Raw genomic sequence first — 27733 nt, 5'->3', positions numbered from 1 at the left:
TAATTCATCGCATGAGAGAGAGAGAGAGAGAGAGAGAGAGAGAGAGAGAAGACTTATAGTTCGTTCTTTTTTTAAGTGAGATTTCTTTGGCAGATTTTGTTATTTTGGTTTTTCGTCCTGGCCGTTTTGGTTAGCCTGGCTTCATCGTGTTCAAAAACACACATCCACAACTCTGGGGCTTATTGCCACCCTTATCTCCTTCGCTGCTTGATCCACAGCCATTTCTATTGACAAATTCAATCTTCCACTCATCCTTCAGCTTACATTGGCAAATTTTGCTTCTCGAATTCACCAGTCTTTTGATGAAAGCAGTTTTTCAGATAACACAATCTTTACTGAAATCAATTTAAATGCTGACTTATAAATTTTGCAAGTCGTTTTTGTTTTGGGTTATTTCGTTAATATCCTTTGTCCATTGTGAACAATTTTGTTCAGTTTAGTTTTTATTGGTGGGTATTCCATATTTATTTTTGTTGACTACCCGGAACAGGGTTTCATCGTCTGATCGCCATGACTGCTTGCCGAGAAGTGTATTAAAAAAATGTATTTCTTTCTTCCTCCTTTTTTTCTTTTCTACTTTTTCATCCATATTTTGCTTGCCTTTCTTTTTTTTCTTTGTCCATTTTTTGGCGATAATCAACCCAGAACCAAAAAGGGTCAGGCAGTGCACCACTACCTCGTGACCTTATCAAATGGCTGACTCATCCTTACATGGTGGAGGGGGCATTGAGACCTGTTAAACCTTTTCTGATCCTCTCTCTTTCTCCCTACACCTTCTCTTTCCCTTGTTACAGGTTCAGCCTCTCTTTCTCTGTAAATTCTCTTGCCTCAGTGATAATTAAAACAAAAAATAGCAAGATATATCTTCTGTCAGCAAAAAAATTAAATTTAAAATGTTTTCTCTCTAAAACTCATAATCTAACATGGTGATTATGTGACACTATTTTAAAAAAAGTTGTATCATGTTCAATTGCCCATTGGATTGACAACAAATGGAAATATATAGAAATAAATTTTTATATACCAAAAATTCCAAATATAAAAATTTTGTAAAATTATAATTTAAAAATAAAGATTTTTGTTGACAAAAAATCTTTATTTTTAAATTGAATGCACTATTTTTTAATTTGAATGCATTTGTTTTTAAATTGATTGTCTTAGTTTTTAATTTGATCAACAAAAGGTGTAGATGGAAAAAGAAGAAATAGCTTGGGGGTGTTGGAGAGTATGTGATGTCCTTCTAAGATGAATGCAATTTGGAAAGAGGCCAGGGGGCAAAAACAAAAAATAGGAAGCGGAGGCCTTGGAGGTTTCCTATCAGAAGGAGAGGGAGGGGGGCATTGTGTTTAAACACAGCATTGACCTAGAGAAATAACTTCTTTATCTTTTGCTATGATGTTATACAAGAAAATCTATTCAGCATTGCCTGCGATTCATGATAGTAATAATATAGTATCAGATCTTGAAACTGGTATATAGTAATAATAGAATACTCAATATCCTAGATAGATCATGTACAACATTGCCCAGGAGAAATGTCTTTTGTTACTATGTTGTCTGCTATACAAAGCACAGTATTGCCCAAGAGTAATACAAGTTAGAATACAGTAACATATTGGGTAAGTGGTATAAGTTAGTCAACCCAAAGTGCTCAATAGCTTAGGTTGAGCAAGTATTACTTGTCACATTGTTGGAATAAAAAAAAACATCGCTTTGGTTATAGTACTGTATAGAAGAAAACCTACACGGTGTTGCTTGGGATTTGATAGTAATAAGACAGTATTATATTTTATAATTGGTACATAGTAATCAAAGAGTGCTTAATACCCTAGATAGAGCAAGTGGGTTTAAACACAGCATTGCCCAAGAGAAAGCTTTTTTTGTCATTTTATGTTGTATACCAGACAAAAATATGTGGTGTTGCCTGCAAGCCAAAATAAGAATAATACAATATCATATATGGTACAGAGTAGAAGGACGCCAATCAAAAGTGCTCAATATCCTGAATTGAATATGTAATATTTAAAGATTCCATTGCCCGGCAAAAACAGCGCCATTGTGTTTTGCTATATTATTTTATACAATAAATCTATACGACATTGTAATATTACAATATTATATATGAAGTGCTGAATGTGATAACTTGGTAAGCACCACAAACAAAAAAACGGAGGAAAGCGCTATTAAAGTTCAGCAACTTTCAGAATATCATAGAATCTGAACCGTGAAAGATATTCATGTGAGGTTCTCTTTATTGTATAGCTTAAAGCATCAGATTTTTTGTTAGCACACTTTTGTGTAAGAAAAGCAAGGTATTTTAGAAGACAAAAGCATTAACAGCATTTTTCTCCTTTTCCATGACAACAACAAACCGTGCAGTAGTACACATTGTGCTCACATTCAGTGTTATACCAAACCTACCTTACAACATAAACAGCTGATATTTTGACAGAAAGTAGATAACTGCTTGTACTTTCATGCAAACTAGTGTTGGGACAATTAATTGGAATCGGAAATCATAAAAATCGGAACATTTGGGATTATCGGAATCAAAAAAATTGGTTCCTATTGTTCGATACCAAATCAATTCTTTTAATAATCTTTTTTTATTTGGTTTTGTTTAAAATAAAATCTTCCATTGCTGGTAATAATGATAAATTAGTAAATAATCAATAATTTTAAAATACCAGTAAAGCTAAAATCAAGAGATCATCCCCCACAAGTGTATTTTGACGTTTAGAAAATATCTGCATATTTAACATGTGTTTTTATGAAAATCGGGGAAAATAACAATTTTATAGTTAAATAATTAGAGATTTATAAAGAATCGGAATCGGTAACTGTATCAGAATCGGGAATTTATCACAGAATCAGTAATTGTATTGAAATCGGAAAAATATTGGAATCGTCCCATCACTAATGCAAACCCATAATAAATATTTTCATGATCAAAAAAACAGAACAACAGTAACATAATAAGATGAGCTACTGTTGATTCATTTTTCTTAATTGAATTTTTTAAATTCATATTTCATTCATTTTTCTTTCATTTGTTTTCATTCATTTTTATTTCATTTCCTTGATTTGTTTTCATTCAATTTCATGTTTTTCATTAATGCATTTTGATTAATTTTTTCATTCATTTTTCTTTATTTACTTGTTTTCCTTCATTTCTTTTCATTCATTTTTCTTCAGTTTTTTTTCATTCAGTCATCTTTATTCAATTATATTCATTCATTTTCATTCATTTCTTTTCCATCTTTTAATTTTTCTATATTCGTTTTTCTATCTTTAATTTTTTTATTCAATTTTTTCATTAATTTTTCATTTCTTCATTTATTTTATTGATTATTCTTTTTTAAGTTTTGTCATTCATTTTTATTTTATGCATTTTCTATAATGCATTTTCATTCATTTTTCTTTGTTTAAGTTTCCTTCGTTTTTTTTAATTAAATTATTTTCCTTCAATCGCCTTCACACATTTTTCTTTCATTTTGTTCACTCATTTCCTTACTTTTTTCATTAATTTTTCTTCATTTATATTTCTTCATTCTCATTTATATTTCTTTCATTCATTTCTTTCATTTGTTTACCTTCATTTTTTATCATGCATTATTTTCATTCATTTTTCTTTCATGGCTCTTCATTCAATTTTTTATTAATTTTTATTCAAGTTTCATGCATTATATTTCGTTCATAGTTACATTTATTTTCATAGTTCATTTTATTACATTTTACATAGTTCAGTTATTTTCCTTTAATTCATTTTCTTTCAGTTTTCTTTTATTCATATGCTTTCATTCAAGTGTTTTATTTAATTTTTATTTATTTCTCTTTCATTTTTTCATTTGTCTTTAGTCTTTATTCATTCATTTTTCTTTCATTACATTTCATTCATTTAATCTTTTTCATTAATTTTCTTTCATTTGTGTCATTCATTTTTCTTGAATCAGTTTTCTATTTGCTTTTCGAATTTTCATTTTTCTTAATTTAATTTTTGCATTCATTTTTATTGGTAGTCCTGATAATCTAGTATCTATTCTGTGGTCATGAAACTATCCTCCAAAGGGACATCTATCACCTAGTTTTTGGAGGGATGTGTAGTGTGATGTCCGTTTTGTTGCCGTAAGACCATTCTCCATTCATTATCTCCTCCTTTCTTTCAAAGTAGTAATAATGTGGTGTCTTTTATGTGATCATGAAACCATACTCCCAGGGATTACAAGCACATCAATATTTTTGAAGTGACTTGCATAGTATCTGTTTAGTTATCATGAAACCATCATTTCAGACATTATTTCCTCCTTTTCTTTGATATTAGTGATAATGTAATGTCTGTTCTCTGGTCATGAGGTCAACCTACCCAGGGATTACCATCAACTTTTTTTTCTGGAAGGAAGTCATGTAGTGTCGAATTTGTTGTCAAGAGATTATCCTCCCAGGTATTATCTCATCCTTTTTTGTAATGATTATAATGTAGTATCTGTGGTCATATTACTATCCTCTCAGGGATTAACAGCACATTCTTTTTCTTTGGGGAAGCGGAAGTTGTGTAGTCGCCATTTTGTTGTATTGTAACCATCCTCCCAGACATTATTTCCTCTTTTTTGACAGTAGTTATTATGTTATAATGTAATAGTTTTCAAACATTTCAAACATTTTTTTTTATTAATGTGAAAAATCTGCTGAGTCATTAACCAAGATCTTCCAAAATTTACTCCAAATTATGGTGGGAGTGTTAAACGGTCATGAAATCATTACCATCACTTTCTTTGGGAGGGGTGCGAGTGGTGTGGTATCTGTTCTGTTGTCTTCAGACCCTCCTCCTAGCCATTTTCTCCTTTTTATTATTAGTAAGGATAATACATCTAAGTTAAATAGAACTTACACTAGAATGCTTCGGGTAGTGTTAAACTTAAACTGGAAAACACACCCAGCCATTAGCCGTCTGTGTAGTCTGGTTAGTTGCTCAGGATTTCCTCAATAATAAGAGAAAGAAGAACGCTATATGACAGACATTGCTACAAAAGAAAAGATGAGGTTGTCAGTGATGTGGTACTGTCGGATCCTAAACACGGAACTGCTAAAGTAGGAAGACCTTTCAAAACGTACACAAAATTATTAACAGAAGACTGGCTTACAACCTGAGAATCTTCCCAAGACCATGGAAGATAGAGACCTGTGGAAGGAAAGAGCCACCCCACCCGATATGATGATATGAGGAAGGATAATACACTATCTCTGCTGTACTCAGGAGACCATCATCCTAGTAAATACTATCACTTTCAAATTTTTGGCAGAGGGTAATGTAGTGTCTGTTTTTTGGCATAAACCAACTTCACATGCATTATCTCCTCTTTTTGATTGTCGTTATAATGTAGTATCTTTTTTATTTTTTATTTTTTTTGCTTATGGGATTATCCTCCCTGGTAACAAATAAATTATTATTATTGTTGTGGGGTACAAATCACCTCTATTTCAGAACAAAGTGGAATCAACCAGTCCTAAGAATACCACTGGTTTCAGAGACAAAATGGAGACATTCATACCATGTTTAACTGCATGCTATGAACCCGTTCCTCTCATACCACTTTAGTGGCTCCTGTATTCTTTATGATAAATACATTTTATATTTTATACACTTTACATACGTGGTTTCTTTCATTTGTAACCCCTAGCACGGGCCTACAACAACTGGCTGATGAGTATGATTCAAAAACTTCCCGGATCAATCTACAACAATTGCTAACAACAACTGAATGCCGAATATTCGGGCAACTAATTCACTCTAAAAAAACAGCCATTGGAAAACAGCATTTGACGACCAAAAGGATTTAAGAAAAAAGAACACACATGGATATTCAAAATAATTTTTTTCTACACTCGAGAAAAATTGGAGACTTCAAAAGTATTTATTTTTCAAAAGTTTGGTGAAGAACAGAAAAAACTACTTGTCAACGTTAGGGAAAAAAAACAACATTCGAGTGTAAAAATTCACAAACACAGGATAAAGAACACTTCGAAAAAAGGACAAAAATTCTTGCCGAAAAAATTATTTAACAAAGACGTTGTCAAAAAGCCTTATCTTGCTGTTCACAAAGCTACTAAAACGTAAACTACGAGCTGAAACAGAACTCATAAGACAAATTGCATGGAGAATTATTACTAATGAATTAGCAAGACCAAGTTTTCAGCAAGTACAAAAAAAAACGTTGTCGTTCTAAAATGCATGTCTTGCTAATACGTCATAGGATTAAAAGGCATTATTAGCGTTGGAAAAAACAAAAAACTCCTGCAAAAGTAAATGATAGTATATTTTATTTTATTGGCTAAACCGAGAATTCACACAAATTAAAAAAGACGTCGGATTTTAATCCGATTTAAATAAACTTTTCACTGGTTGATGGGACTGCACGTCGAAGAAAAAAAACAATTTCGCTAAGCACGACAAATAAAGTGTTAACGAAAAGGACATTCATTTTGCACAGAAATCGAAAAGAATAGCCAATAGTAAATAAATGCTATAAACCCTCTTCCACAGATAAGTCACTAATTCTCTTAAAGGCAAAAAGAGGAAAAAAAAGGTGTAGGATCAACAGGGAATTGAACCCAGTACCTTCACGTTACGAAAATTGAAAAATTACAAACAAAATCTACTGCTTTCTGAATAAATGCAACGCCGAATTATTTTCTCACACAAATTGCCACACAAGGAAATAAATATATGAAAGAAATATTTGTTAAAAACAGGTACAAATTTTGTAAAGGTTTTTTTCTATAGAGTTGGTACTATAGGAAAAGTAAATCAACGAATTGTGTTTCTGAAAAAACTCATTTTGTCATTAAGTAATTCCACACCGTCAAAAAAAAAAAAAAAAATGGACGATTTTGCAAAACAAATTTTGGAAATGGTGAAATTCCAACAAAATCAACAATTAGAACTTGAAAAAAGGTTCCGAGGAGAGCATTTGGCAATACAAAAACAAAACAAACAGAAACAGTTAAATTTGATGAAATATCTCGAAGAAAAACAAGGAAGAGAAAAGAAAGAAATGACAAGCAAATATTGGAAAAGCAGTTAGAATTAATGACATACTTCAAGGAAAAACAGGAAAGAGAAAGGAAAGAAATGAATGAACAAATATTGGAATTGAAAAAATTACATTTAGAGCAACAAAACCAGTCAGATAAAAAAATGGATTTGATAACGCAAGTTTAATGAATAAGGACAGTGGAGAAGAAACTAGCACGGCTTTTTCTCAAAATGTAATCTGGTCAGCTATTGATACATTTCACTATGCTTCTGAGGAAGACCTAACGTTTGAGGCATATTTCAGAAGATTTGAAGACCTTTTGAAAATTGATTGCAGTGCATGAACGGATCAAAAGAAGGTTTGTTTATTGCTACGGAAGTTAGGTACATCTGAACATAACAAATTCATGGACAATATTTTACCAAGAAAAACCAACAAATTGTTGTTTGACGAGGCAGTCAAACTGTTAATGGAGTTATGCTGTCCAAAAAGAAGACTTTTTCATAAAAGATGGAAATGCATGAATCTTACACGTAAGGAGAGTCAGGACTATACGACTTTTGCGTCTATAGTTATTAAGCACTGTGACAATTTCAAATTGTTGTCATTAACGGCGGACAATTTCAAGTGTTTAATATTCACATAAGGTTTGCTAGCCACAAAAGACGTCATGCTCTAAATAAATTGGAATTAGAACCTGATTTGACGCTTCAGACACTGGCTGAAGATTGTTAGCGGTTTGTGGCAATGATGCAAGATTCCTGAAACACAGAGGAAGCAGGTGTTGCGCACATAAAAAATATGCTTAAAAAATAAAGGACACCCGCCTGCCAGCAATTACCAACCAAGAGGCAAAAAGAACCCTTCACAAAATTATCAGGATAGGCAAAATCCTAGGATCCCTTGTAGCAAATGTGGAGGACCTCATGGGTACAATGCATGTCAGTACCACAGGAAAATAGCATGTGACCTATGCAAGCGATCAGAGCACAAGGCCTCATATTGCAGAGCAAAAGTAACAAAAAAGAGCTACATAAAAGCTGCAAAAATGGACCCTTCACCAACAGAGAACCTAAGGAAATGTTACGGTGAGAATCAGAAATAAAGAGTGAAACTGCAGCTCGAATCAGGGTCGGATTTATCAATTATAAATTGTGACACGTGGAAGAAAATAGGAAAGCCCATGATGACAAAGACAAATAAAGTCGCAAGATCAGTAACTGGTGAAAAAATAAATTTTGAGGGTGAGGTACTTGTTAATGTGTCACTAAAAAGAACAATAAAAAAGCTAAAAGTTTTTGTTCTGAGGAACGCAACAAACTTATTCGGGACCGATTGGATTTGGGAATTTGAATTATGGGACGTGCCAATGAGTGAGTTTTGTCACAAAATCAAAAACCTAACGGCCAAAGTCGACAAACTCAAAAAAGATCTCAAAAAATCTTTCCCAAGTGTTTTCTCCGAAAAGCTTGGCTGCTGCACAAAAATAAAGGCGAGATTCGAATTGCTGGACGAAGCAAAACCAATATTCAAAAAGCCATGGAGCATACCGTTCGCTTCGAGGGAAAAAATTGAAAAAGAATTGGAAAGACTAGTTAACACTGGGATTTTAACCCCTATTAACTATAGTGAGTCTTCCCAAAGGGAGTGCAACCTTGAAGTTGGTCGGGAAACTTGGGTGACTCCAAGAGCTAAGCCGGCGAGAGATTCATCTCCTGGCAGGGCCACCCATACCGGACAGGTCGACAGGTAGAGGCCAGACTAAGAGCATTCCACCTACCTTCTGGGGAAGGTTGAGCGTGGGGCCAGCACCCTCACCCCGGAAAAAAGAACTTGCTACAAAAGCATCCACTACAAAAACCCAAGAAACTTTGGTTCTGGGAGAGGAAGGTTCTGCACCTGCAGAAAGAATGACATGAAGAAGAAAATGCAGCACACACGGAAGGCGTAGCAATCATGCTTTCAAAAACAGCACAAAAAGCTTTGACGGGGTGGGAAGCACACGGATCAAGGATAATAACAGCATCCTTCATGACTGTGAAGAAGAACATCAAGATGAATGTGATCCAATGCTATGCACCCACCAATGATCATGCCGACAAAGACAAAGACTATTTCTACAACAGACTACAGAAATGTTAGACAAGTTTAAAGACAGAGACGTCAACATTCTGATGGGGATTTCAATGCAAAGGTGGGATCAGACAATAGAGGCTACAAGGAAGTGATGGGACAACATGCTCTTGGAGAAATGAACAAAAATGGAGAGAAATTTGCTGACCTCTGTGGACTGAATGACCTTGTCATCAGAGGTAGCATCTTTGCCCACAAGAGGATACACAAGGCCACCTGGGTATCACCTGACCATGTAACAGAGAACCAGATAGACCACCTCTGTATCAGCAAGAAGTTTAGGTGGTCTCTTCAAGATGTACGAGTGAGGAGGGGAGCAGACGCGGCATCACACCACCATCTTCTGAATGTGAGACTCAAACTGAGACTAAGGAGAACCGTCCGGCAGGCAGAAGATAGGACAAAGTACAACATCAACCTACTGAAAGACCAGATGACTCGGGAAGTCTTCACGGTGAGCCTGAGTAACAGATTCCAAGTACGGCAGGAGCTTACCACCAAAGACACCAATGCCCACGACCTTTGGAAGGGAATAAAAGACATCCTTAGGGAAACATGCCAGGAATTGCTTGTGTCAAAGAAGAACCAACACAAAGACAGGATCTCTATGGACACCTTACAGAAGATTCAAGCCAGAAGACTCAAGAAAAAGGCTGTCAATGAGAGCCATACAAGGGGCAGCAAAATAACAGTGCAAGCAGAATATACAAGAGCCCACAAGGAAGTGAGGAAAAGCATAAAGAAAAACAAGAGAAACTATATAGACAGCCTGGCAGAAGAAGCGGAAGAAGCAGCCTACCACGGCAACATGAAAGACCTGTACATGATAACTAAAAAGCTAGCAGGTAAGTATAACAAACCAGAGCAACCGGTTAAAGACAAGCAAGGACAAACCATTAAAAACTCTGAAAAACAACTTGAGAGATGGGCGGAACATTTCGAGGAACTTCTTAACAGATCAGCTCCCGAGAACCCTCCAGACATTACTGAAGCAGACACTGATATTAATATAGACTGCGATCCACCAACAAAAGAAGAGATCACCCGCACCATCAAGAAGATGAAAAATGGCAAGACAGCCAGCCCAGATGGAATTCCAGCAGAAGCCCTCAAGACAGATGTAGAAAAAACAGCTGGCATATTACTGAACTGGGAACAGGAAGAGGTACCGACAGATTGGAAGGACGGACACATAATAAAGCTGCTCAAGAAGGGAAATCTTAGGAATTGTGAGAACTATAGAGGCATCACTCTTTTGTCAGTACCAGGGAAGGTGTTCAACCAGATTCTGTTGGAGAGGATGAGAGAGGCTCAGAGATCACCAGGCAGGACAGATCCTGTACAGACCAGTTCGCCACGCTACACATCATAGTTGAACAGTCCCTGGAGTGGAATTCCTTGCTGTACATCGACTTCGTGGACTTCCTCAAGGCTTTCGACAGCATACACCACAACACCTTGTGGCAACTCCTCCGACATTATGGGAGCCCAGAAAAGCTGACAAGAATTATCAGGGAGTCATACGAGGGAATGGCTTGTCAGGTTGTACATGGGGGACAGTTGACACGACGTTTCAACATAAAGACTGGTGTACGACAGGGATGCCTTCTATCGCCGTTCTTGTTTCTCCTTGCTATTGACTGGGTGATGAGACGGACAACGGATGGACGGAGGGATGGCATCCAGTGGACCCTCTGGACTCAGTTGGATGACCTTGACTTCGCTGATGATCTCACTCTGCTCTCCCACAAGCAACAACAAATGCAGAGCAAGACCTCTAGACTGGTCATTCACGCTTCTTAAGTTGGCCTCCACATACACTCTAACAAGACCAAGATCCTGAAAATCAACGCATTCAACAAAGAGGCAGTGGAGTTGGGCAACAAAAACTTGGAAGAGGTTGAGACCTTCACATACCTTGGGAGTGTGATCAACCAGCAGGGAGGAATATACCCGGATCAGAAAAGCAAGAGCATCTTTCATAACCCTCAAGAACATCTGGCAATCCAACCTCATCACTTCTCGCACAAAAATCCGACTGTTTAATTCCAACATCAAAAATCAGTACTACTGTATGGAGCAGAAACGTGGAGAACAACAAAGACCACCGTCAGAAGAGTGCAGGCCAACTACCATCAGTAATGCAGATCTCTGAGAGAGAACTAACAAAGTACCAGCAGAAGAAGAGATCAGAAGAAGGAGATGGCAATGGATCGGACACACCCTGAAGAAACAACAAACGAATATCACACGCCAGGCTCTGACCTGGAACCCTCAGGGAAGGAGGAAAAGAGGCCGACCATAAAACACCTGGAGGAAGACGCTAAGCTGACCGGCTACTTCTGGAGGGAGTTGGAGCAAATCGCCCAGGACCATGGACGTTGGCAGGCAGTTGTGGATGGCCTATGCTCCACCAGGGGCTCAAGGCTTAAGTAAGTAACTATAGTGAGTGGGCAGCCCCAACTGTATATGTGAAAAAAAATCTAAAGAGATTAGGGTATGTGCGGACTTCTCGACCAGATTAAATGTGACGCTCAAGGACCATCACTACCCACTACCAAACCCAGACGAAATATTCGCTAAGTTAAATGGAAGAATTTACTTCCAAAATAGACTTAAGCGAGGCGTACCTACAAATACCAGTAGAGGAAGATAGCTCGAAGGTTTTGGGTATCTCAATGCACAAAGGACTTTATAAATTCAATAGATTAACATCTGGTATTAAAGTAGCACCTGCAATTTTCTAACGGGTAATTGATACTTTGCAATAGGCTATCTGAACAATATTCTTATGTGGACTGAAAATGTTGAACAACATAGAGATCATGTATTTCACGTGTTTGGCAGAATAAAAGAATACGGCTTCACATTGAAGGAAGCAAAATGTGAATTTATTTTGGAATGAATTAAATACCTGGGTCATATAATAGATAAGGACGGGAGGAAACCTGATCCAACCAGGTCCACAGCTATAAAAGACATGCCAGACCCTCATAATGTAACTACATTGCAGAGTTTTTAGGGCTCGCAAACTATTATCAAACGTTCATTAAGAACATGCATGAATTGCATGCACCATTAAATGTACTATTAAAAAAGGACAAAAAATTTGACTGGACGCCTGAGTGCCAGGCAGAGTTTAGGAAATTAAAAGATGTAATAACGTCAGATTTATTCCTGACTCATTTCAATCTTTGATTATTATCGCAATTGACACAAGTTCTTATGGGATCGGGGCGTGCATTCTACACGAGATGCCTGATGGGTCCACTAAGCCAATCGCCCATGCGTCAAGAACTTTACTGCCTGCCGAGAAGAATTACTCCAAATCAAAAAGGAAGCACTGGGGATCATATTCTGTGTTACAAAATTTCACCGATTTTTATACGGTCGTAAGTTTAAATTGCAAACAAACCATAAGCCGCTTATAACCATCTTTGGCTCGAAAACAGTCTGCCAACTTACACAGCCAATAGACTGCAAAGATGGGGGGACCATTTTACTGAATTATGATTTCAGTATGGAATTTCTTACATCTGCAAAGTAAAGTCACGCAGACGGATTGTCGTGGTTAATCCGAAATCAAGGGAACCACTGGAAGACACAGTAATAGCGTCACTACAAAGTGAAAAGGACTATACACAAATACTATGTAATACGATCAAGAAAGTACCAGTGACTTTGGAAGATATAATAAGGGAAGCTGAAGAAGATAGTTTCATCAAAGAAATTAAACAAAAAATTCAATCAGATGAATCGATGGGGGAAGCTTATTCTATGTGCAATGAGGTATTGTTATACCGAGAAAGAGTAGTAATCCCAGCTACACTACAAAAGAAAATTTTAAAGGATTTCCATAACGGGCACCCTGGGACTACACGAATGAAGAGCCTCATGAGGTCCTACGTTTACTGGAAGAATATGGACACTGATATAGAAGTGCCCCAATATAATTTAGCTCGTGGCCTAAAGCGGACCACCCATGGCAAAGAATACACATAGATTACGCAGGCCCACTGGATGGAAACTATTATTTAATAGTGGTAGACAGTTTTTCAAAATGGCCTGAGGTATTTCGATGTAAAAGTCCAACAACGGATTTTACAATCAGTGCTTTTCACGAATTGTTTGCTAGGTTTGTTGTCGTTGATTGTCAGACAATGGCATACAATTCACTTCAGCAGATTTTAAAAGTTTCTGCACGGATTTCCAGGTAAACCACATAACGACGCCAACCTATCATCCCCGATCGAACGGTCAGGCAGAGAAGTTCGTAGACACGCTGAAAAGAGCCCTGAAGAAGGCTAAAGGAATGCCCTCAGAAAAGGTGCTACAACAGTTTTTACAAATTTACCGAATTACACCAAATGAAAGCACTCCATTGAAGATGTCGCCGGCAGAGTTAATGTTTGCGAGAAAAATTAGGCAGGTCTTCAAGAAACTTTTGCCAAAACAGGTGAAACCGCCAAATACTATAGTTCCTAAAAAGAGATATTTACCTGGTGGAAAGGTATTTTTCCAGGTACACAAAAATAAGAGTACGATGTGGGAACTAGGAAAGATCCAGAAAAGGATCGGGCAGATGGTCTACATTATCTTGGACCTTTGGGTCCAAGATTTACGCACAAGAAACATTTAAACCAAATTCGAAAACGTATAACAGATGACGAAAGACAACCACCTGCTGAAGAAGAAGAAGAAGTAATGGACTAGATATATGACACGTTTGACTTGGTAACACCACAAGCAGCCGAACAACGCCAGTCCTCCAGAAAAAGGAAAATGACCGACCCGATAGAGATCAACCTCAGGAAAAAGAGCTATACAATCATCACAGGGGAATGAAAAGAGAGGGGGTGTTGTGGGGTACAAATCACCCCTATTTCAGAACTAAGGGGAATCAACCAGTTCTATGGTTTCAGAGACTAAATGGAGACATTCATACCATGTTTAACCGCATGCTAGGAACATGTTCCTCTCATACCACTTTAGTGGCTCCTGTATCCTTTATGATAAATACATATTATATTTTATACACTTTACACTGCTTGTGGTTTCTTAAATTTGTGAACTCTAGCACGGGTCTACAACAACTGGCTGATGAGTATGATTTAAGAACTTCCCGGATCAATCTACAACAATTGCTAACAACAACTGAATGCCGAATATTCGGGCAACTAATTCACTCTAAAAAAACAGCCATTGGAAAACAGCATTTGACGACCAAAAGGATTTAATACAAAGAACACACATGGATATTCAAAATAATTTCTTTCATTTGTAACCCCTAGCACGGGTCTACAACAATTATCTATATCATTTTTATCCATACATTGATTAGAAGTGTAAGACCAAACAGGAAATATGGACACCAAGCCAGCTTCACTTTTTTTTTATTTATTTATTCTTTTTTTTACATAGGCATCACACTTATCAAGGCCAAGAGGCCACTCGAGGATAAGGGTTAAAGAGTGTACAGTAGAAATTGGACAATATAGTAATCGTTAGTAATGGGAATTCGGTAAATTTGTTAACAAGTGGGACGACTCATCAAGAACTTGTTTACGTTAGACTTGAAGACAACCATATTGTAGTCAGCTGGAAGGCAGGAAAACGGAAGAAAATTCCACAGGCGTGCAGTTCTAAGGAAGAAGCTTTGTTCATGGAATCTACGTTTAGGTTTAGGCACAGATAAAAAGAGGGGGGAATTATTTATAGTGTTTTCAGCTAGACGAGTGTTTCTTGTGAAAGTTTGGCGAGGGGGGACCTAGACTGAAGTTCAGTCGAACACTTTCCATGAAAATAACAATTACAGCAGAGACAAACTCACAACATCTCTTCTGTGAGAAAGAGGGTGCTAGAAAGAGAAAAAGATATCTCCTATGAGGCTACGAAATCTATTTTGAACTCTGTCAAGGCAGGACAAGTCCTTTCTAGCAGCTCCTGCCCAGATGTGGCAACAGTACTCCATCCTTGGACATACCTGGCTCTTATATAGATAGAGAATTGCATCAGCAGTGAGATATCTACTGGATCGATAGAAGGATCCCACCATTTTTCCAGCGGCCTTGGTAACAGATTTGATGTACGTGTTCCATTTAAGGTCAGGAGTAAAGGTCAAGCCCAGAAGCTTGTCAAAACTTGAGGCCTCCTCAAGACGAGAGCCATTCATTTCAACTGATGCCAGATGGGGATCAGAACGTTGATGATGTAAAGAGAGAAGCTTGGTTTTAGATGCATTAAAAGTAACCAGCCACTCCTTTCTCCATTGTACCACGTGCTCAAGATCAGAGGAGAGAGAATCGGAGAGAACTTGGTCGTTTACTGACTTAGATGTGCTACCATAAATGGTAGTGTCATCTGCATAAATGTCTACAAATGATGTAAGGATGTGATTTGGAAGATCATTAATGTAGATCAGGAAAAGAGTTGGGCCCAGGATGGACCCCTGAGGGACTCCAGCATTAATACTGTGAGTTTCTGATTTTCGACCATCAACTACTACTCTTATGAATCTATCAGAAAGAAATGATTTAATAATTGAGAAGACATGTCCAGCTATACAATAGCTAGCGATCTTGTGAAGTAAACCTTCATGCCATACCTTTTTTAAAGGCCTTAGATATGTCAAGAGCAATTGCCCTAGAAAGGTTGCCTCCGTCGAGAGATTCGCTAATCCTATGAGATATAACTGTGAGCACATCTGCTGTAGATCTAGCAGAATGGAAACCATAGTGTGTGTCACTAAGAAGGTTATTTTTGCTGAGAGGTTGATTACACAGATTCCAGCAACTTACTCATGACACACAGGAGACTTATTAGCCTGTACTGAGAGGGGGATGAGCGATCACCAGAATTCTTAAATATAGGGCATACTGATGAGATTTTCCAGGGTAATGGGAAGCAATTCTCCTTAAGACAACGTTTAAACAGTTTTGTAAGTATGGGCGTGAAGTTTTTTGAGTACTATAATTGGAATGCCGTTAGGGCTGGTTGCTTTACTGGAATCAAGGTTTTTGATTAGCTTGGCAACATCATGTACAGATATATGTATATCACATAGCGTGTTTTCTGATACAGGAAGAAATATTGGAGGTTGACGGCCTTGGTCGCAAAGGGTAGAATTAGCTGCAAAGTTCTTGGCAAAGAGTTTGGCTTTGTCTGATGCTGATAAGATTACTTCAGGTCCATTGATGATAGTTGGGATAGAGCACACGCTTCTGTTCAGAATTCTGTTTGCTATTTGCCAAAACTGGTGGGAACCAAGCCACTGCTCAGCTACTTTAGACTTGATAGACTGAGCATACAATTCTCTTGCATTCTTTATTACTTTCTTAAAATGGTTGCTGGCAGTCCTGAAAGCGGCTTTAATTTCCATACATCTGTTATGTTGGAAGCAATGGAAAAAGTGATTTCTGTGCGCAATGGTAGCAGCACATTCTGGAGAGAACCATGGCTGGCTGTTAGGTTTTTGCTGGAATTATTTTGAGGGTATGAAATGATCTATACCTACAATTAACCATTCCGTCAGGTCTGATACTATAGAGGATACATCCTTTTTAAACATGGAACACAGAGGTAGATCCGATATAAATGTACAGAAGCTATCCCCAGTCAGCCATATACTGTACGATGGAGAGGTACATCTGGGGACTTGATTTTTATCTTAATTGATACAACAGAGTGGTTGGAAGATCCAGGAGGAGACAGAACAGAAACAGGGCAAGTTGTGAGAAAAAGGTCTAGTAGACTCACATACTGGCTGTCATTGTCGGGCACACGGGTGGGTTCGTGAACGATCTGAGTGAGGTCATAAGCAATGGAGAAATGATGACAGAACCTCCCCTCATCATCGGTCTTGTTTGAGTGGGACAACCATTCCACATTGTGAACATTGAAGTCTCCACATATGTGAATGTTAGTTGAAGGATAAGCAGATAGGACTTGGTCAATTTTCTCAGATATGCTTTTAAAGATAGTAACTCCGATGTTGTGGAGGCGATAGAGAGTAAATATAAATGCAGTAATGTGAGCTAGTGCAACCTGGAAGCACATATAGAGTAAGTTAGGATCTTCTCTGGAGATGTCCCTACCACATGGAAAGCTATCTTTAATATAGGCACATATTCCATGCCAATGGCAATCTTGTGGGTCAGATTTAGAAGTTAAGTTAGAGTATCCTTTAATTGCGAACTCTTCTAGGGAAATAGCCTGTCTAATGCTAGTTTTGCTTAAAAATAAAAGGTCAGGTTTCGTCTCCTGTAATTGGGCTTCAACCTCTAGAAGGTTAGAACGTAGACCCCTGATGTTGGAGAAGGAGACATGGTAGTGAGGGTCTACATTGGAAATTGGAGAACTGGGTTTAATCGTGTATTTTTTCTTGAAACTTGTCATGATGGAATTTTGAGATTTGTGGACTAGGTCGTCAGACTTACTTAAAGTAGGACAGAGAGGGGAAACTAAGAAAGAAAAAGAAACAAAGAAATTTTTTTTTTTTTTTGTAGAACATGATAAGGTAAAGTCGTAACAATTATCCACTAATATGGCATCGAGAGGCCTCACCAGAAGCTACTGCATGGTCCAGAATCCATTCACCAAATGGCAATACAGCAGCCCCAGTACTTTGCACCTGCTGATAGGACAACCTCCTTCGTGGTTAATCCAAGGTTCGGGTCCCTGACTATCAGGCGGATAACATCAGCCCAGATAAAACATTTACCTCCAGCATCCTTACTAGTGACATAGCTATAAGGATAGATATAGAAACAGAAAATTTCCGCCTCTTCTGCCAACTGTTCGCACAAAATACTGCCAACCTAGAATACAGCTTTTTCTTCTCCCTTTGTCAGAAAAATCACTCATTAAAAAATGCTGACTGAGGGACAAATGAAGAGAAGCAAGAGTAACGGGAGCTGCCGATAACGCATCCACAATAGATTATCTACTCTTCATTAAAAAAAAAAATTTATTGAGTATTGTACTTAATAAAAGTCCAAGTGGTGTATTTAAGGGAAAGTATGGTTATAGATTCCCCTCTCAGGAACTAAAAATGAATACAATTTCCTAATCTATTTTTGCAATCAGCTTGGGAGATGTAATAAACAACATTTATGGACGACAAAACGCTAGCATTAAATAAAACAATCAGAAAATAAATATATAAATTAAATACTGAGTTAATTAATATTTGAATGTAGTTAATTAATATTTGAATCTAAAGATAAAAAGATTAATATAGAAGTCACTTATCTCGAAAAAAGACTTCCGTCTCCAGAATGCAAACTGTTGAAAAGAGTTTTAGCTTTAAAAACATCAGCGTTCCAAAGATTTTTTTTTTTTTTTAATTAACTGTTAAAAGAAAAGCATGATTATATTCTGGACTTAGAAAAGAACAAACTTCGAGTGACACCATTTTAACCTTCACCTTGGTACGTTCGAGCAGTTTTTGACACTAAGAGGGTATTTTTTGCACTATTGTGTAAATATGCATACAAGTTCATATTTACACAATTTTAATTAATCTTTGGATTGATATTTTTATTTAAAAAATAATTTTTTTTGCCACTCCTGTTGTTAATGCTGCCGCTAGCATTTAGATTTTTCCTTTCAAATTTCCCGCAGAGTTCTATGGTGTTTATCATAGATTACATGCTTAGCTTTCACATTACTAAAATACCTTGGAAAAAATTGTATACACCTTATCAACAGAAAAAGGAAACATTTAACAGCTAAGGGCAGCATGACGTGGCAAAAAAAGTGTGTTCCATTTATTAGAACGTTATCATTACAAATTGATCCCCGACTATTAGTCATTAAAAATACTACTTTGAATTTCTTTTTTAATCTGAAAATTAGCCTGTATTCAATGATAATCGCCAGAAAAAATTCCAACAAAGTTAAAAGGAAAAATTTTTAAGTTACAGGAATCATTATTCAGGTCTGCAACAGTGTTTTTTGGTTGTTTCTTTTCCTTGTGACACAATGTTCTCTCTGGAATAAATGCCCTTGGTTATAATAATTTTTAGTTCATTCTTTTATTTTCATTATATATTACAGGTGGATGGTAACAACTGCTATTTAGTACCCTACTTTTATTTGACACGTTAGGTGAAAGCACAGAATCAAATTCTCATGTTAAGAATGGTTTTTATCGATACAACCATTGTTACTTCAGCACGGTACATTCATTTTGGCCATGGGCGCCAGTGTTCGCTATTTTACTGGGCCAGCAGTGGCTCCCATAACAATCATTGTTTAATTGTTTTGTTTTTTTTACAAATTGGGTGGGGGCATACTTCCACCCGGCAACGCTAATACATGGGTCCTGCTAGTATAATAATAATACTAATATGATTAATAATAATGATAATAATAAAAATAATTAAAAACAAGTTATATCATTTACAAAACACTTATATTTACACAAATTTAATGTTTGCAAATGTTTCGCAGTTTTTCGCAACCAAGATTGATTTATATTTGTTGCTTGTATTTCTAATTTTATTATGTATAAAAATTGCCTCAGTCTAGAAAGACTTCCTCTTTCATGACTGCCAACATGTGTCCTAAATGTTCAATTATTACGTTGATTTATTATTATTATTTCTTTTGTTTTGTAAATGTATAAATGCAGTGTACATAAAAATCAATTTTTTTGTGTTTATTTACAAAATTTTATAATAAAACTATTTAAACCAACGTAAAAATATCAATCAAAATTTTGGTTTAAATAGTTTTATTTTTAAAATTTGTAAATAAACATACTCTTCATAAAAAGTTAACTTGGTCGCAAATAAATAAGATAACTCGTTTTTATTATTATGTTTTTAATAAAAATATTAATTTGCAAAAATCTGCTAAAAAATTAAAACGTTTTGTAAATATATAAACACACTCTGTGTCAGAAAAATCCACTTGAAAATTTAAAAGTTTTACTTGCATTGTCGCTAAAGTTAATGTTTAAAAGAATAACTAAGTAAATATTGATTTGTATTAAAAATGCATACAGAAAAAAGAATTCTACAAAAAAATCAATCTTCATTGCGAAAATCTGCAAAACATTTGCAAAACATTTGCAAAACATTTGCAAACAAGTCAATTATTTTATATTTGTTTTTTTAAGAAAATTATTTTTATTTATTTTTAGTTATTTATTTTTTTAAATAAAAATATCAATTCAAAGATAAATTAAAACAAGTCAATTATTTTATATTTGTTTCGTTTAAATAGTTTTATTTAAAAGGTTCTAAATTTTCAATTATTTTATATTTGTTTCGTTTAAATAGTTTTATTTAAAAGGTTCTAAATTTTCAATTATTATATATTTGTTTGGTTTAAATAGTTTTATTTAAACGTTTCTAAATTTTCAATTATTTTATATTTGTTTGGTTTAAATAGTTTTATTTAAAAGGTTCTAAATTTTCAATTATTATACCCGTTATTATTATTATTATTATCTTTTTTTTTGTAAATATATAAATATATTACTTCTAAACAATTACTTGTCGGCGACAATTTTAAATGTGATATTCGTTGAAAACATGGTAAAAATATCAATCCAAATTTTGGTTTAAATAATTTTTTTTAAGAAAATTATTTTTATTTATTTTTATTTATTTATTTTTTTAAATAAAAATATCAATCCAAAGATAAATTAAAATTGTTGTGAATATATAAAAAAAAAACACACTCTTAGTTGCGAAAACTGTTTGAAGGTTAAAGCGGTGTCACCCAAAGTCTATCCTTTTCTAAGTGGAGCCAACCTGAGGTCCCTGCTTTCTTCAAAGTGTACTTTTAGTTACTGCTGTAAACCCTCTTTACTAACATTAGTTAATAATATTTGGTCTTGTTCTACTTGGTCAGGCAGCAATAAAATTGTCTATATTAATATTACTCTATTATATTTGGTAAATGAGTGGAGGTAACATAATTTTTTGTTCAACTGAGTGTTGTACACAATAAATATGTATTGATATTATATTTTATCTTTTTAGACGATTTTCATTATTAACATAATTTCTCTTCATATGTGAAAGCGGGTGAAGAGAACAGAATTACCTGGATTCAAGAATGTTGTCATTTTGTTCTATTTGGCATTGTTCAGAAATAATAAATATGAGGTTATAATAAATTTAAATTCAAGTAAATATAAACTTTAAAGGGATACTTCTAGTATCCTAATTACATATTTTTGCACAAGAAAACAAGAGAGAGGAATGAGTTGGACGAAGGATAAAATAAGTGTTACAGAGAAGGGTGATAAATGGAGAATAAAGAAAGAGAGAAAGATACAAAGACAGCTGGAGAGAGAGAGAAATAGAAATTTGAATATAAAAATGTTACACATAATTTCACTTCTATTAAATTTTATATGGCTCTGAGCAAGGCCGGGTACACCTGCTAGTTTTATATAAATCAATATTTCTTTAAAATAAAAAAATTATAATAATACTAACATATAAGAATAACATAATTTTATTTAATAATAATAGTAATATAGAAGTAAAAGAATTTATTATTTTTAGATATACAAGAAGAACGTTTTTAAAAGATTTGTTCAGATTTATGAATTTTCAAATAGAATTGAAGTCGAATAAATAATGATAGTGATTGAACAGGTACATCTAGTGATTACTTAAAATGCAAATGTTTAGTTTGACTTTTTTTTATATTAATGCAAAATGTTATCAGACTTCATTTCATGTACAATTGATTTATTCTGTATCATTTTTCATGTTTTAATCTTGTATTCACATGAAATCACTTTTATATTTATTTGGTATTTCCTTTTTCATTTCTTTGTTTCTTTTAGCTTGAAACCTTTCAAGATAATACCAAGAATGTTTGGTCAACGAATTCAATGCCTGCAACAACTACAACAGATTCAGCTTTTGCATCTGAAAGCAATTTTTATGATTCACTTTGTAGTTAGTATAATTGAACATTTCTTTGATTTAGTTCTCCAATCCATTTAGATACATGATCATTTTTTAGTTTCATTGGTATACTCCTGCAAATTTATAAATTTGATTTGCAGGAGTATACCAATGAAACTGAAAAATGGTCATTTATCTAAATGGAATTTTTTTGTTCATGTCATGTGATGTAATTTTCACCTCTTACTGCTATCAAATTAGTTTGCATGAAAAGTAAAAACAATTTTAGCATGTCAGCAGAAATTAATTATATGAATTAATTATATGAATTTAAACTGTCATTATTGTTAGCAATACTGACACAGCCACTTTGGCATTTTTCAAATTTTATAAAGTATTTAACTAAATATGTATCTTTATAAAAGACTGAAATTAGCATGTGTAGAATAAACAAAAATCTAGGAGGAGATATAGCAATAGATATGTGATAGTTTATTTGCTCATGAGGAGAATCCAAAGGAACACATTCACCGTATGTGATTACTTCTGATGACATCCAGCTATTTTTTTTATTTGCCTCTGCTTTGTTTACCGTTTCTGGAAAAAGGAGATAATTCCTTCTTTGTGTCCATGATGAGTGGCCATTTTTATTCTTACACTTCTCCTCTCTCTCCATCCATGTAAGAAAGGTTCTGTAAAGAGAGGGCAGTTCTCCCCTACTTGTTCTATTATATGGAAATAGCCTGTGTAATATGATAGAGCTCAAGAGACATTTAAGTCTCAGGGAATATGCATGTTGATTTATGCATTGGATTGATTATTTCTGTTTAATGTTCAAGAACATTTGGCAAAAATATACCATAAAGCTGATATTTTTTCAAATTACATCAATAATGTCTTTGATATCACATTGAAAACCTCTCAAATCTTACTGGAGCTTTTTTAACGCTTTTTTATGTAATGGCTTATTTCAAGGGAATTTTTGTTAAATGAATCTTTTCTATAGCTAATGATTTTCACTATACCATCTAGCTAAATCCCTTAACAGTCCACTTCCAGATAGACCCATAATCACTAACTGAATCTATTTCAGGATACATAGACTACATCAAGACTTTACTACTCAACATTCCGAGCTATATCAAGGATGCTACACAGAAAGAAAATCAAACAAATCTGCAATCTTCCCCAACCAACGATCCTAGGTCACTATGGATGTATCAGATCTTTACACCAACATTCCATACAATTATGGTGTACAAGCAGAAAATTTCTTATTCATCATAATTTCCTCAATGACCAAATAGAAGACATATGCAGCCTCATCCACGTCATCCTCATGCAGTAACTTCTAATTGAACAACCAAAACTATCTTCAGTTCAGAAGCACCACTATAGGCACAAAATGGCTCTTATCTAATCTAACTATATTCATGTACATATTAAAAAATCAACTACTCTAAAACTTCCAACTAAACTGATGCAATATCAACAACACTTTCTCCATTTGACTACATGGCTTTAACAATCTAATAGACTTTTACCAATATAGCATAACACTATCAAATTCGCCTTAGAGCACTCGTATTCCATTTTTAAACATCACAATCAAATCCCACAACAATAGAATATCAGCATCTCTCTACACAAAACCCACATATAGCCAGAAATTTCTTAATTTCAATTAAACCTAAAATAAAATCTATCATATAGTTTGAGAATATGCATTTAATGCATATTCTCAAACACACTGGATTATGTAAGCACATCACAAGCCCCATTAAATACATCAAGAAAGCAATAAAACTACAATAACAGATGAACAAAATTCTTAAAAAACAAACAAAAAACATAAACCATCACATCTTTTGCACCACAGCCAAGACATGCACAAACTCATCTTATTAAAAACTTCAACAACTTCAATAAATAACACTACTAATCTATCTTCAACCTATCTCAAGTAAATGCAATTAGACAATTTCCCTTATAGCATGACAATTACAAATACCCCATATATCTCATATACACACATATAAAACTCACACCCCTTTTTCTCGCCTAACTCCAACTCCAATCCACACACCTGACATACGACAGTCTCAACATTATATTTATGGTTTTATTTGTGATAATGAAGGTTATATTGGAAAGACAAAAACTCCATTCAAATTTTGTCAGCAATCAGAAAACATGCATTCTAAAAAGACATCTCCTTTTCTGCTACCAGACCACTACAACCTACTAGGATAACACACAGTAAATAACATAAAACACCTATTAAGAGATTTGAATCCAAAACATATATATAAGAAAGATATCAAACAGAACCTCAAATTAAACACGCATATCAATGGATTAAATATATCAATAGATTAAATATATCAATAGATAAAATATATGAATAGATTAAATATATGAATTGACAAAATATATGAATAGACTAAATATATCAGTAGATTAAATATATCAATAGGCTACATATATCAATAGATTAAATATATCAATAAATTAAATATATCAATAGATTAAATATATCAATAAATTAAATATATCAATAGATTAAATATATCAATAGATTAAATGTATCAATAGACTAAATTTGTCAATAGATTAAATATATCAATAGATTAAATATATCAATAGACTAATTATTTCAATACATTAAATATATAAATAGACTATTTAGAGATTTTGATCCAAAACATATATACAGAAAGATATCCAACAGAACCTCAAATTAAACACGCATATCAATAGATTAAATATATCAATAGATTAAATATATCAATAGATACAATATATGAATAGATTAAATATATGAATAGACACAATATATGAATAGACTAAATATATCAATAGATTAAATATATCAATAGATTAAATATATCAATAGACTAAATATATCAATATCATTAGACTAAATATATCAATAGATTACATATATCAATAGATTAAATATATCAATAGACTAAATATATCAATATCATTAGACTAAATATATCAATAGATTACATATATCAATAGGCTAAATATATCAGTAGATAAAATATATCAATAGGCTACATATATCAATACATTAAATATATCAATGGACTAAATATATCAGTAGATTAAATATATTTATAGGCTACATATATCAATAGATTAAATATATCAATAGATTAAATATATCAATAGGCTAATTATATAAATAGATTAAATATCACAATAGATTAAATCTATCAATAGGCTAAATATATCAATAGACAAAATAATATAGATTAAATATATCAATGGATTAAATATATCAATAAAGTAAATATATAAATAGGCTAAATATATCAATAGATTAAATATATCAATAGATTAAATATATCAAAAGGCTAAATATATCAATAGAGTAAATATATCAAAAGGCTAAATATATCAATAGATTAAATATATCAATTGACTAAATATATCAATAGAGTAAATATATCAAAAGGCTAAATATATCAATAGATTAAATATATCAATACATTAAATATATCAATGGACTAAATATGTCAATAGATTAAATATATTAAATAGATTATATATATCAATAGATTAAATATATCAATAGATTAAATATATACATGGATTAAATATACCAATAGACTAAATATGTCAATAGATTAAATATGTCAATAGATCAAATATATCAATAGGCTAAATATATCAATAAATATAAATATATCAATAGACTAAATATATTAATAGATATAAATATATCAATAGGCTAATTATATCAATAGATTAAATATATCAACAGACTAAATATATCAATAGGCTAAATATATCACTAGAATAAATATATCAATAGACTAATATATGAATCGATTAAATATATCAATAGACTAAATATATTAAATATATAAAAAGACTAAATATATCAACTGATTAAATATATCAATAGACTAAATATATCAATAGACAAAATATATAAATAGATTAAATATGTCAATAGATTAAATATATCAAATATATCAATAGGCTAAATATATCAATAGATTAAATATATCAATAGGCTAAATATATCAACAGAGTAAATATATCAATAGGCTAAATATATCTATAGACTAAATATGTCATTAGATTAAATATATAAATAGACTAAATATATCACTAGATAAAATATATCAATGGATAAAATATATCAATAGACTAATTATTTCAATAGATTAAATATATAAATAGACTATTTAGATTTTGATCCAAAACATATATACAGAAAGATATCCAACAGAACCTCTAATTAAACACGCATATCAATAGATAAAATATATCCATAGATTAAATATATCAATAGATACAATATATGAATAGACTAAATATATCAATAGATTAAATATATCAATAGATTAAATATATCAATAGATTAAATATATCAATAGACTAATTATTTCAATACATTAAATATATAAATAGACTATTTAGAGATTTTGATCCAAAACATATATACAGAAAGATATCCAACAGAACCTCAAATTAAACACGCATATCAATAGATTAAATATATCAATAGATTAAATATATCAATAGATACAATATATGAATAGATTAAATATATGAATAGACACAATATATGAATAGACTAAATATATCAATAGATTAAATATATCAATAGATTAAATATATCAATAGACTAAATATATCAATATCATTAGACTAAATATATCAATAGATTACATATATCAATAGATTAAATATATCAATAGACTAAATATATCAATATCATTAGACTAAATATATCAATAGATTACATATATCAATAGGCTAAATATATCAGTAGATAAAATATATCAATAGGCTACATATATCAATACATTAAATATATCAATGGACTAAATATATCAGTAGATTAAATATATTTATAGGCTACATATATCAATAGATTAAATATATCAATAGATTAAATATATCAATAGGCTAATTATATAAATAGATTAAATATCACAATAGATTAAATCTATCAATAGGCTAAATATATCAATAGACAAAATAATATAGATTAAATATATCAATGGATTAAATATATCAATAAAGTAAATATATAAATAGGCTAAATATATCAATAGATTAAATATATCAATAGATTAAATATATCAAAAGGCTAAATATATCAATAGAGTAAATATATCAAAAGGCTAAATATATCAATAGATTAAATATATCAATTGACTAAATATATCAATAGAGTAAATATATCAAAAGGCTAAATATATCAATAGATTAAATATATCAATACATTAAATATATCAATGGACTAAATATGTCAATAGATTAAATATATTAAATAGATTATATATATCAATAGATTAAATATATCAATAGATTAAATATATACATGGATTAAATATACCAATAGACTAAATATGTCAATAGATTAAATATGTCAATAGATCAAATATATCAATAGGCTAAATATATCAATAAATATAAATATATCAATAGACTAAATATATTAATAGATATAAATATATCAATAGGCTAATTATATCAATAGATTAAATATATCAACAGACTAAATATATCAATAGGCTAAATATATCACTAGAATAAATATATCAATAGACTAATATATGAATCGATTAAATATATCAATAGACTAAATATATTAAATATATAAAAAGACTAAATATATCAACTGATTAAATATATCAATAGACTAAATATATCAATAGACAA

At 32.9% G+C, this 27733-nt stretch overlaps 1 protein-coding gene across 8 annotated transcripts in view; it reads left to right on the top strand.

The window, feature by feature from the left end:
• LOC145276861 (centrosomal protein of 97 kDa-like) overlaps positions 1-27733 on the top strand; it is a 417991-nt gene that overhangs the window by 268485 nt on the left and 121773 nt on the right. For all 8 annotated transcript variants that reach the window (XM_080128261.1, XM_080128260.1, XM_080128256.1 and 5 more), the window contains one exon: positions 21979-22093. In XM_080128261.1, the coding sequence (XP_079984387.1) occupies positions 21979-22093 (115 nt within the window). The remainder of the gene's footprint in view (positions 1-21978; positions 22094-27733) is intronic.

This window comes from Euprymna scolopes, chromosome 5 (assembly GCF_053919585.1).
Source record: "Euprymna scolopes isolate OS-2025 chromosome 5, ASM5391958v1, whole genome shotgun sequence".
In the NCBI taxonomy this organism is placed as follows: domain Eukaryota; kingdom Metazoa; phylum Mollusca; class Cephalopoda; order Sepiida; family Sepiolidae; genus Euprymna; species Euprymna scolopes.
Note: the sequence above shows the minus strand (reverse complement) of the source record. Positions and strands in the feature narration are given on the sequence as shown.